The sequence below is a fragment of the Anoplophora glabripennis genome, unplaced genomic scaffold (assembly GCF_000390285.2).
Source record: "Anoplophora glabripennis isolate ALB-LARVAE unplaced genomic scaffold, Agla_2.0 scaffold843, whole genome shotgun sequence".
In the NCBI taxonomy this organism is placed as follows: Eukaryota; Metazoa; Arthropoda; class Insecta; order Coleoptera; family Cerambycidae; genus Anoplophora; species Anoplophora glabripennis.
The window spans coordinates 89,302-103,528 of record NW_019416924.1 but is presented as its reverse complement, the minus strand read 5'-3'; the positions used below and the strand labels follow the sequence as shown (position 1 = coordinate 103,528).

The window sequence follows — 14,227 nt, the reverse complement described above, 5'->3', positions numbered from 1 at the left end:
ATTTTCCTACGTATGGAGTATTTCACGTCAACGTCGACTTCTATTTTCTTCCTCCCTCGTGTTTCCACTTTTTTCTTCTTTGGATTCACTTCTACACTATTTTTTATGGCACGATAAACAGTAGCAACGGATACTTTTGTCAACGAACTACACATATCAACAGCTTCACTTACACTTGTATTAGAATTTCGCGACCGAATTCCTTTATACACGTTTTTTACCATTATTAATTCCGCATCGCATAGGTTAGGGCGTTTATGAGCAACAGACCGTTTGCTACAACCGGCACTTTGATCCATTTTAATTATTATTCCTACGTTTTAAAACGTCCCGATTGTATTTTTTTAATTTATAAATTTACTATAGTCACGGAATATGCAAACCCTCGCGCGCGCTTATAGTTTGACGTTTCTAACTACGGCTAACTCGAATTCTACGTACGTCCGTTTACACCCACTAAAAAGAGCATTTCCCTATCTGTAATAAGTGCGATAGACAGAGATAGGAAATAAATCGCGTTCAGTGTAACTCAGTCTATGACTGTTATAGATCCTATCGATGTGCAAAGAGAGCGGCACATCATTTAACATAAGCAAATAATATTGAACCGTTATAAAAATCATTTTAAGTTTTATACACTTTACGGTAATAGTGTTTCTATATTATGTATGAATATCTATCTATATTTTCGGCCCTGGAGTATAGTATTATATAGGGTGTTCAAGTACTGCTGAATACTTCTCTCAACTTTAAACAGCAATGACTTGGTTATTTCAAATGGGACACCCAGTATATTTTTACTTTGAGAGTTAGGAAATTTAAAACTCTTTCAAACTGTGTATAGGTTCCCTATACCTATCTCAAACGGTATTGGAGATATTTGTGCCGTTTCGTTTTTTATCTAATTTTTAAGAAGTGAATCTTATGTGTGGAAGGGCGAAATGGGCGGTGACTATTAGACGCCTTCATTGTAGCCATCTTTCTTAATATGATAATTTTAATTGTTTTTTTTGCTTCTAAATTATTTCGAAGGTATTCAGTTTAGATTTAGCTGCAAATATCAATTCATTGGATTCAGACTACGTAAACATTCATGTTTATATTGTAGTTTATAGATTTCCACCAATTATGGTTCCAAAACTTATTTAGTTCTTCCTCAACGTTATTAGTCTTGGGTATTCGATCTGAAGTTAATTATGAATACGAGTTCAAAATATATATTTAACTTCTGAATAAGGCAAAAATAATAAATCAATTCATAGGGTGCTTTTAGCTAATGGTCGGACTAGTTCAGTCAAATGTCTTTAAGTCAAACAATTCGCTGAACGGGCTTATTAACTGTTCCACCTTGCCTTGTGTTTAGTCTGTTTTGCACACAAAACAACACAGTTTTTGTTTGTGGTTTCATAACCTTTCATAAGATGCAAATCCTATAATTTGATTTTACTGTTCATAAATTAATTGCAAATCATATTTTATTATCAATTTGTTCCAGATTAGCAGATAATAAAATATATTTTTATAGAGTATTGACACAGAAGGCAGACGGTCATACTCCCTGAACAATCCTGACCACTGTAGTCACATTTTAAAATCTGCCCAATATTCCCAATCAACTGATTGAGCTGACCAACGAAATATTTGTCCGCTGAACGACTTTGACCGGTCCGACCATTCGCTGAATGCAAAATGTTAAGTATTATTATAATTCATAATAAACGAAAAATAAAAATATATTTTATCTTCTGCGATCTGGAACAAATTGTTAGAGTCCGCTAAAATGGTAGTGTAGCAGATTTCGCTTGGCCTTGACAATCGGCGAGGCGTTGGCATAATATTGCAGACTTTGCGTTTAGTCTTTTGTAAACTATAAATGAGATCACCTTAGAAATGCTTAAGGAAGTATTATTCAGTCAGTTGGTTACTGTATCAAGAGGCGTTGGCATAATATTGCAGACTTTGCGTTTAGGCTTCTGTAAACTATAAATGAGATCACCTTAGAAATGCTTAAGGAAGTATTATTCAGTCAGTTGGTTACTGTATCAATGGATAGACCGAGCTTGATCTGTATATCTTTTCCTAATTAAAATAGTTTGTTTGAACTCGGTGGTGTCTTTTACAACCCTATTCATCTTATATATCAGAAGTGGGATATCTGCCCTAAATTCACCCACAGTATAGTGACGTTTGTGTTAGCAGTACATCATGTCTGTAAGGGAAACTACAACGCCGTCTCTTTCCCTGCGCCCGGGTCTTTCGACGTCAACAACAGTGTGTCAGTCAGTTATACAAGCGGAAAAGGCGTTAAGTGTAGCTAAACGCCAACGGGCCAGTTCTACAAGTTCGACGTCGACTTCGACATCGAGTTCTTCAACTAGCGACAGTAAGCAGCAGAAAAGACGAAGGACAAAAAGGCAAAGACATTCAAATCATCATAGGCGTTTTCCTTCCCACCCAAGTTATAGTGATGAAAAGTTAATACCTACGTTTGATCCGCAGAGTGCAGAACAATCGATAGATTTCTGGCTTCGCAAAGTTGATGAGTTAGCGGAATCCTATAGATGGGACGATTTAACGGTGATAAAATTAGTCGCAAATAGACTGAAGGGTATGGCTAGAAGGTGGTACGATTCGCAAGATCACCTGACCATAAGTTGGAGAAAAATGAAGAAGTTGCTAATTAAACAATTTACAAAACCGCTGCCGTTTGCTAAATTGCTTCGAGAAGCTGCATTGTACGAAACACGCGGAGGTCAAGATTTAAGTGAATATTGTTATAATAAATTAGATAGGCTGAAATCTTTACAACTGAATATTCCACAAAGTTATCTAGTTGACGCAGTGATTGGAGGAATTACTGACGAAAACGTAGCCAGATCTGCTCGTTCGTCAAGATTCACAGATACAAATGAGCTGTATGCCTATTTAAGCACATTGGGACGCCTTCCGGATGAAACGAAAGATAACAGCTGGCAAAGGGTGTTCAAAGGGTTGTCACGGCGAAGAGATGTGAAAGATGGTGCTACTATGAGTACTACCCAAAAGTCAGAAATTCGATGTTATAATTGTAACGGACCTCATCGTACAAAAGACTGTTCTAAACCATGATTAGAATGTTTTCAGTGTAAGCGTCTTGGGCATAAACAAAATAGGTGTCCTTACAAAAACATAAACGAGTAAAGGTAACAATATCAACGAAGTTGCAGTACCAAGTCAAGTGGTATCCCTATCTAATAAATGCTGTTATGAATGGAAAAAAGATTTAAATGCCTAGTCGACACCGGGAGTTCATGTACTATAATTCGCCGGTGCATTGTCGATAAACTAGGCGTTGAACTTAAAACTGGAGGACATAATGTGGTTAAAACATTAAGGGTAGTTGTGTGATGCCGGTAGGAACTGTGAAGTTACATGTGCGTGTCGGACAACCCAGCGCAGTGATAACAGCGACGGTGTTAAAAAACAATCAAATGAATTATGATTGCATCATCGGTCGGGACTTTATAAACCTACCGAACGTGAGATTATTGAAACTGGGAACCAACGTGTTTATGCGAGAACTATAAATGAAAGGACCTTCAGATAGCGACCTTGAGTGTTTTGAAGTTTAAAGCGTCGACGTTGCAGTAAATATCGGTAACGTTTCTAATGAAGAAAAGGGAAAATATGCGAAACTTTTGGATGAATTTAAAGATAGGATTTCAACACCAGTGACGCGAATTCTGCAAAGCATAATGTGTATTTTTGGAGTGCAAGTGCGTATTATTACGGACAGAGGCTCGGCTTATACTTCAAAAACATTCCGTATATTTTGTGAATCTTACGCAATAAAACATGTCTTAAATGCAGTCGCTACTCCGCGATCAAATGGACAGTGTGAAAGATATAATAGAACCATACTCAATATGTTAGCCACTACAAGTATTGAATCAGACAGTAATGAATGGGACATTCACGTAAAAAATGTGCAAAGTGCGTTGAATACAGCATTTAATAATAGTATAAACACCACGCTAGTTCGGGCATTATTTGGTTATCAGGCAAGCCCGATGGCTGAAGCAAAGTTAAATTCAATACAAACAGCTGTGGATCGCGTAAACATCTCTGATTTGAGAAGTGCTATGAAAGAGCATATTGATCTTGATCAGCGCAAGCAAAAGGAACGTTACGATAAACAGAGACGTGACGCGATGCGTTTTGATACCGGCGACTTGGTTCGTGTTCTGATTACGAGTGCTGGATGTACCGGGTCGAGTAAAAAACTGTTACCGAAATATAAAGGACCATTCAGGATAACTAAGGTACCTTTTAATGACAGATATGAGGTGGAAGATTTACGGGACAATCAGCGTTGACACAAAGGCCGTACAGTGGTGACAGCTGATAAGATTGAGAAATAGATAACTATGATACAAATGTAAGGTTAGTAAAACGTAGTTAGGTCACAAGACGTCAAGACAAGGATGATGATAGCCGAGGCCGATACTGCTTGCCTATTGTTTGAGTCGAGGCGTGTGATGTTATATAAAGATGTTTGATGTATTAATGCGATGATGTTGGAAGGGTGTGAGACGTTGAGGCTGGGAAGATAACAACTGAGGTCGGTCTACCTACTTGTTGTCGGAGCCAATACGTAGATACACCAGGTATATAATGGTTACACAAGTGACTGAGGCCGATACTGCCTCTGAGTAGACAAGTGACTGAGGCCGTTACTGCCTCTGAGTAATTTGTATGAGTTAAATGAAGTATACTAGAAGTATAAGTATTAGAAGTTGATTACAGAAAAGAAAGTTATATTGCCTGTGACTGTAGTAGTCGGTCAGGCTATTGTATGTTTTGTTGACAGGTAGCTGGACGAACACCATGGCGGCGCAGCGGGCGGTCTGGGACAGTCCGCATGTACGGGATGGCCGAATGTTAGAGTCCGCTAAAATGCTAGCGTAGCAGATTTCGCTTGGCCTTGACAACCGGCGAGGCGTTGGCATAATATTGCAGACTTTGCGTTTAGTCTTCTGTAAACTATAAATGAGATCACCTTAGAAATGCTTAAGGAAGTATTATTCAGTCAGTTGGTTACTGTATCAATGGATAGACCGAGCTTGATCTGTATATCTTTTCCTAATTAAAATAGTTTGTTTGAACTCGGTGGTGTCTTTTACAACACTGTTCATCTTATAAAATTGATAATAAAATATGATTTGCAACTAATTTATAAGCAGTAAAATCAAATCATAGTATTTACATGATACATTTAGGTTGTGAAACCACAAATAAAAACTGTGTTATGTTTTGCGTATAAAACAAAAAAACACGGGGAAAGAGGGAACAGTTAATAAAAGCCCGTTCAACGAATTGTTTGACTAAAGAAATTTGACCGAACTAGACTGACCATGCATTCGCTGAACGCAGCCTGTATCTCTAAGTCTTTATTCATCATCTAAATTATTAGTCTTTGCTAAATAATCCGAAGTTATCTATAAATACTATAGACTGTGCTGATTTCAGGAAAACGTAAAATATTAAAGAATTATAAAAATAAATTCTTAGATTTTATATACAGGGTGGGACATTAGTGTGAGAAAGTACACTAACTCCCTTGTTACTTATAATACAGAAAAAAAGTTTATATAAAAGTTGTACAGAATCAAGAAACCTAAACTACAAAATTAATTTCAAACATACAGGGCGATGAGTAAAAACGGGACACGCCAAACATTACATTTTTTAAATGGAACACCCTGTATATTTTTAAACAGTTGGATTTCTGAGAAAATTCTATATATGGCAATATAAACAGTTTATCATTTTAGTGCGGGGTTGCCAAGTTATGTAGAAAATTCTTAGAATTTTGGAAAAAACATGACCTCGAAGAAGTTGTATTAACTTTCAACTACTAACACTTGGAGGAAAAATATTTGACAGAGTTATAGGCAAATTTTTTAAATGGAACACCCTATATTTTATTGTTTTATTTTATTCGCATATCACTCCACTTCAAATTTTATTAAGCATGTTCTATACCTAAAATTGTTAGTTTTTAAGATTAGAAAATATACCGCTAAATATTCGTCAGAGGATGTGGTATTTACATGATGGAGCCCCTGTACACCACACGCAGGAAGTTCGTAGATTCTTAAACAATGAATTTCCAGAGAAGTGGGTTGGAAGAGGTGGACCAATTAGTTGGCCCGCTAGGTCGCCTGATCTGACAAAATTGGATTATTTTCTGTGGGGATATGTAAAATATCGGGTAAGTATATCAAACTCCCCCTACTACTAAAGAGGATATGAATAACCGAATTCGACGAGTTTTTCAAAATATCAAGATTGATATTCTGAATAATGTTAACGCCACATTTGAACGACGTGTAGAGCTGTCTAAACCAAGACGGCCGTCATTTTCAACACTTGTAAAATTAAATATTTGATTTATTTTCGTATCAATTTTATTATTTTATTTTTAGCAATGGTCAATACAAACAGTATTGTATACAAACAGTATTGTATTGACCGTTGCTAGGCGGTTGCTAGAAAAACTGTACGATATTTTTACCAAGCTGTGCGATTTTTTTACCGTACGTAATAGGAATATTACATTGATCGCAGACGGTGTGTTTTTAAGTATTTACAGTAGTGGTCGTAGGTAAAATTATTTTATAGTATAGACAAGTTGACACAATGTGACAGTTTTTTCCAAAGTCATCTCCTGCGACCGAAAATAATAAAAATTAAGTATTTTCAGAAATGTTGCCATATCTTAAAAACTAACAATTTTAGATATAGAACATGCTTAATAAAAGTTAAAGTGATGTGATATGCGAATAAAATAAAACAATAAAATATAGGGTGTTCCATTTGAAAAATTTTAGAAAATCAAGTTTAAACTTTCTATAAATTATCGTCTTATAAAAAAATGCCCTGTATAAAATATCGATATTAGCTAATATAGGAGCCTTTGTATAACATTTGCCTATAACTCTGTCAAATATTTTTGCTCCAAGTGTTAGTAGTTGAAAGTTAATACAACTTCTTCGAGGTCATGTTTTTTCCAAAATTCTAAGAATTTTCTACATAACTTGGCAACCCCGCACTAAAATGATAAACTGTTTATATTGCCATATATAGAATTTTCTCAGAAATCCAACTGTTTAAAATATACAGGGTGTTCCATTTAAAAAATGTAATGTTTGGCGTGTCCCGTTTTTACTCATCGCCCTGTATGTTTGAAATTAATTTTGTAGTTTAGGTTTCTTGATTCTGTACAACTTTTATATAAACTTTTTTTTCAGTATTATAAGTAACAAGGGAGTTAGTGTACTTTCTCACACTAATGGCCCACCCTGTATTTAAACATGGAATCACATGCCTACTAAGTGGTTATTATTCCAATTTATCTTTTGTCTTATTTAAATTATTATTAGTCTTTGGTTTTTGTTGGCGCCATAAAATGTTCAAGAACTGTTTGAAAATGAATTCAAAATTTGTTATGAATTTAATCAAGGACCATGTACTTTCTAAGTGGTTCTGCATATTATAAATTACTCTATGGAATTCGATCTAAAGTTAGATACAGAATTGGTTATGGGACAACGCAAAATGTTAAATGTTATTATAATTATTAAGTCTTTGTTATATGTACTGAAGTTAGATATAGATGTAGACGATAGTTCTAAATATAGAGTTTATGACAGAATATAACATTTTCAAAAATTATGATTAAGTTTAAATTTCTGTTTTAATCAAAACTGTAAAGAGCTTCATCTTCTTAATTATTACTTTTATGTAGGTATTCGATTTAAAATAACTTTTAACATACTCTCGAAGCAGAACTGGCTTTTGGACTACGTAAAATATTCTAGAATTACCTATGACAAATTCATGGTCAATCATGAGATCACTTATATGAATAGTTTTTTAATTATTTTAAATTATTAGTAGTATTCTTTAGTTACTTATTAGTATTCCCTCTGAAGTAAGTTACAATCGCCAGCTCTCAACACAGAGAGAGAACTTCAGGGCAAAGTAAAATGTTCAAGAATTGTGGAAGTCAATTCATTGATTTAATAATTCCTGATCTATCATGATATGATAGTACCTAACATAATTCTAAGTCATTTTCCATCTTCTAAGTTATTAGTCGTACGCTTCGAGCATATACTACTGGAGGTAACGTCCCAGTGGCCGAAAGTGTAGCGGAGGTTGTAGAGAGAGAGAAAGGCATAGGAGGGTAGCCAGTAGAATGTGCTCTAAGGTTGTACGTTACTATCCAGAAGTTAGCTATAAATTCCAGCTCTCAAGGTGGAGTTGCTTTTAGGACAACATAAAATGTTCAATAAGTGTAACAATCGAATTATCAATATCTATTTTCATTATGGTGTCAGATTAACGATGGTTTTTTTCTTCGGAATTATCAATAATCTTTGGTATTTGATTTGAAGTTTGCTCCGACTGACAGCTCCCAAGGCAGAGTTGACTTTAGATAACGCAAAATGTTCAAGAATTGTGAAAAAATTCATTAATTTAATACGTAATTAATCATGGAGCACATGTTTATCTAATTGGATAAGCATCTTCTAAATTATTAGTCTCTTATTGTATATGATCCAAAGTTAACTATAGACGATAGTTCTCAATATAGAGTTTATTTCTGGGCAACACAAAATTTTCAAGAATGATTCGTACGTTTAACATTTGTTTTATATCGTACCTGTGCAAAAATCTTCTTAATTATTTTACGTATTCGATTTGAAATAGCTACAAACACACTGTCAGGGCAGAACTGACTTTTGAACAACTTAAAATTATAACAATAAATTTATAAAGCCACCCACTTACATGAATAGTCCTTTAATCTTTTTTATTACTAGTTTTATGTATTCGATCTGAAATAAGCTACACACAGTGTTGACTTCAGAGCCAAGCAAAATGTTCAAGAATTGTGATATTAAATTCATAGATTTAATAACGATAGTAGGATGGTACTTAATATACATATATTTAAGTAGTTTCCCACTTCTAAATTATTTATCGTAGGTTATTAACCTGAAGTTAGCTACAAACTCCAGCACCCAACACAGAGTTGACTTTAGGGCCAAGTAAAATGTTCAAGAATTGTGATAGTAAATTCATAGATTTAATAACTATAGTGAGAAGGTATCTAATATATATTTAAGTAGTTCCCCATCTTCTAAATTATTTATCATAGGTTATTAACCTGAAGTTAGCTACAAACTCCAGCTCTCAGAGCAGAGTTGTCTTTAGGACAATGTAAAATGTTCAATAAATGTGATGTACATTAATCGATTTAATAATATCTATCTTCATTATGGTATCAGATATATCTAAATGGTTGTTTATCTTCTAAAGTATCAGTCTCTGGTGTTGGGTTTGAAGTTTGCTCTGAAATTGTGATAAATTTATAATTTACTTCGTACGTAGTACCATTGTATAAGTAAATATAGTATTATATTTCTTATGGCCGAATAGTTGATCAAATTTTAGTTCTCGAATTCGTTACAAGGAGGAGCCATATGTATGTAAACTTGATATTTAATCGTTCACGTTCAATTTTACACTTTCGATACTGCGCCATCTTATGGTCAACAGTTAAATGATCCATTACACAGATATTTGAAAATACAGTTTTCTTGAGATGAAATGACGGGGTAACGGAATAAATTCATATCACATGACATGGATATTAGTAAAATACCAGCTACCGGCAGATACGACTAAAAAGCTTCAGTTAATGCTGTTTGAGTTTTTATCTAGGGTTTGAGAAATTATTTAAATAAGATAATATTAGTTACATCAATATGTGTGTAATTTAAGCAAGATATTTATTTTAAATTCATTAATCCGCTTCATAAATACATAAAAAACAATTATGAACGCATATGATATCAAGGAGTTATATAAAAAAACAATTGAATGTTGCGTGTTAAAGATATAAACAAAATTAAATTTCTCTACTTTTTCTGGTTACAGAAATATATACATAAGAATATGTCATATGTTTGCTTAGACACATTGCATAATATTTTGTTATTGAAAAGTAAGAAAAATTTTTTAAAATTTTAATTTTAATTTTTAGGGTTTTTCATGTAACCCGTTCATTAAATTTTGACAGCTATATGTGTTCAATTTAGTCTTGAAATACTTTCAAGAGTGGGATACTTCCGGTTTCACCGGAAGTGACGTCATCTCCATTGTTTTAAATGGAATACCCCATTTTTTTATATTATTCGTCGATTCTATGAGTTATTTTGAGTAATTTTTGTCACCACGTCCATGCCTTGAAAATTTATGGTTTTCGTTTTCGAGATATTTAGATTTAAAAAAAAATGCTAGATGAAACGTCGCGAATAATATTAAATATCTCTACCATTTGTATAATTGGACATACTTCCATTATTAGTAGTATTTATTATGTATTCACCGAAAATGTGTCACATTTGACCTAGCTATGCACAAGGTCCTCAAAATTTTGCGGCCAACACGGTAATTTTCAAAGATTGAAAACTAATTTTATTCAAATGAAACAGTAACAATTTTATCAGTCAGGAACATGTAGAATTAAATTCTGCGTCGACTGATATAGAGGTTTCCTATACTTATCTTCAACTGTTTTGGAGATAATCACGATTATTTATAAAGGACGAACTTTAACGTGCGTTAATTTACTACTATAATTTTTAGGTAGGGTGTGCCACCAAAAGATATTTTCTTTTGAAAAATATATGTACGTCCCAAAAAACTCTTCGATGAACTTTATTTGCTAATAAATTACATCGTTTAGTATTTTTAACGGGTTTTTGATTTTTGTAGCATTGTATGGGTCGATTAGAGTAAACTGAAACACACACCTAAACCTAAATGGAAAACAAAAAATTAAAATAAAAAAAAANCCGTGATATTTTTTAATAGGTCGCTTAATTGCGTCTTTAAGATTACAATGACGCTTTCAGAATCATGTTTGATTGAAAATTAACGTTTGTACAGAGGCTTAAAGTTCATAACTTTTGGAGCCTCCGCTATAAACAAATAGAATTGTGCGAAAACTATTGCACCTACAGCGCCCACTTTTGGCACACTTTTATAGTATGACAAAACCCTCAAATTGTCATAGGTTTTATAAAATTTTAACAACAAATCCGATAGTTATTGATGCTTTTCCCTGCAAAGTGAAAAAACTGTTTTCCTCACTTATTTGTTTAAATAAAAAAGTTAGCTAAAGAAAGTGATTCACGAGACGAGAGATGTCTTGTATTATGTTCCTTTAGACAATTTTACAATAATCTCGCGGATAAGACTTTTTTCGAGTTTCTCTTTTATTTTCGCTAATTTTCCTGGTGTAGTAGATCTGCCACCGTGTATAGTGTATACAATATGATGTTATGATGCCCATCGAGATGCGTATTTTAAACGGAGCGAATATACCCCCCGGCGACGACACATGCGACCCTTTTATAGAATGATACATTAATTCCCCAACCATCTGGAATGGTCAATTACAAAATTTTTTGGTAGACCTAATATGTTTTATTTCAATAAATATAAATAAAAATAAATTTGTCAAAATTACATTTTTTTATTTTTTCGCATAAGTATAGGTATCTCTTATATTTCCAGAACTAATTTAGATAGAGACATCATTCCGATGGAAATCGATGTAATATTACATTGGGAAATTTTGCTTTAAATTTCCCACATTTATAATATTGACATATATTTCCTGCCATTATTAATTTATTTTAAATACCTATGTATACAGTAAACAGAACACCGATTCAACACCAGTTTTTTATGCATTGTGTAGTGGCGATTTTTTTTATTCCAGTCTTACCTAGAGCCATCTACAAACGAATTACTATACCCCTTGTATAATAACAGTATAGTAGAGACCGCCTAGACCTACAGTTAGTTCTTTAGCACAAATTTCAGAAATATTAATAAGGAGACAGCCGATAGATGTCCACACTATCTTTCGTATCATTCTACTGGTTAACAAAATTTGCATGGGGATTATATTACTATATTTACTTATACAATGGTAGTACCTACTTAATTTTTCATCTTCTAAATTCTTAATCTTGGATATTTGATATGAAGTTAGCTACAAATGCCGTGCCAGTTTCCAAAACAGGGTTGGCTTTCATTGTAAATTGCAGAAGATTTGTAAAACAAAATTTATAGTTTTATGGAAATGTTTAATATAAATATACCAAGCTTTTCTACTGACGACTATTTTTTAAAGACAATTACGAACCTTTTTTAAATATACACCTTTAAATACAAACACTTATTTTTTGTCGTAGTATATACAAATACTGATCCTTATTATTCAAATAAATATAAATCACAGAATTAATTATTAAGAAATATTTATCAGGTATGATTACCAATATTTTAATATTTGTCAGTGAAACAGTGAAATTAAAAAGAAAATGCCTGAGGGTATAAAAGTGCTAATTCTTCAAGTCGATAGTCAATTGTTTCATACTGACTGAAGTTAAGCAATTAATGCTAGCTCTCGAAACAAAGTTGGCGTCAATATTATCATGTAATTTCTTATAATTTGAAACAGTATGCGAGCAGAAATAGGCCATTTACACAAACAATAATTATATTTCTTTGTCAACACAATAACACACAGAAATTCACTAAAAAGCAAAATAATGGTAATTGAAAGAAATAAATTGTAGTATTTATATATGCACATATAAATTTACATACAGGGTGGCCCAATAGTGTAACAAAGTTCAATATCTCCCTTATTATAAAGATTTGAAAAGAAATATTTTATGGGAGTAATGTACTTAAAAAGTTCATATTTTAAAAATATTTTGAATTATACAGGGTGATGCATTATAGGGCGGACCATCATCAAGGTGGTTTTTCTTAAATGGAACACTGTTTATTTTTACAAATTTGTATTCTACTGAAAATTCCCTTTCCAGCGATGTCTTTGTTTCTGTATTCGATGCGGCGATTTGAAAAATAAGATAATTTTCGCTGAGTCAGGGTTCTGTAAATCTATCCACTGTGTTGGTACTACCAGTAATTAAGAAAAAATATTTTATAGGCATGCGAACCAAACATGTGAACAAACAACAAAATAGCAAAATCTATATAATTTTGTACAGGGTGTTCTACACATAAGACCCATTTTAGAGGATTTTGAAGAACATTTTCTCGATTTTTTTAAATGAAACACCCGGTATATTATTTTATGTTTGGATTAATATGTTAATTGCCTACAACTTTTGTAAATGTCTATGCCTAAAATCACTATTTTCGGAAATATTTGCACTTTTCTAGCAAAACCCCTTTAATTTTGCAAATTTTACTTTTTATTAGGTACTCTCTAGTAGGCCATGAGTTTGACATAAAATAACAAAATTTATAATTTATCCTTTATTTACCAATAGTAACAAAATTAAAATTGTTAAGCTAAATTGTTTTTGTCCGGGGCTAACTTGACGGTAATTAAGAAGAAATTGATAAAAACCATTGAAAATCACAAATACCTTAAAAAGTTGTCAGGGCTTAGTCCAGGCCGGATGGAAAGTGTATATTTCTTTCAAAATAATAAGTTAGCAAATTTATTTATTTATTTATTTATTTTTTATTTATTTTAATTACAATATCCAACGGGCAATGCCCAGTTACAGGATAAGGTTACAAACTAAAAAAAAGTAATAAAAATAGGTGAAAGAGATAAAAACTATTCTTAAACAAAATAAATACCAAAAAACAATATCTAAAACAAACAGGGAACAGACAGATAATATTAAAACGCTATAATACAATACAAACAAATGCAAAAACATACTTATACGAACATAAAATTCAAAGGAACACTTTTTTTAATTTGAGTAATACTGGAGCAGAGTACCTATATCTATGCGAGATTCAATATTAGAATAACCAATAAATCATTTGGTGAACCGGGGACGCTTTATATAAATTAGTACGATGCTGCTTGATCGCGAAGAGGTGTCTGGTATAAGTTCTAGGAATATGAAAATTGATCATTTGTAATATATCTTCACATATAATGTTATTATTCAAGATCTTGTATAAGAAAATAACAGAATTTAACTTGCGTCTTTGAGACAAGCTACTCATATTGAAACGCTTGAAAAATGCTTCCTGAGGAAATCCTTGAGGAAGATACTAGCCATCAATAAAAAATGTAGCTGATTTAAAGACTCGGCGTTGA

The 14,227-nt window shown here is 32.9% G+C and overlaps 1 protein-coding gene across 3 annotated transcripts in view; it reads left to right on the top strand.

Annotated features, from left to right (window-relative positions):
- LOC108913360 (acetylcholine receptor subunit alpha-like 1) overlaps positions 1 to 14,227 on the top strand; it is a 64,335-nt gene that overhangs the window by 40,278 nt on the left and 9,830 nt on the right. The window contains exon 8 of one of the 3 annotated variants that reach the window (XM_023455689.1): positions 7,664 to 7,683. The exons of the other annotated variants lie outside the window; for them this stretch is intronic. Coding sequence (XP_023311457.1) covers positions 7,664 to 7,683 — 20 coding nt within the window. The remainder of the gene's footprint in view (positions 1 to 7,663; positions 7,684 to 14,227) is intronic. 3 annotated transcript variants of the gene reach the window in all.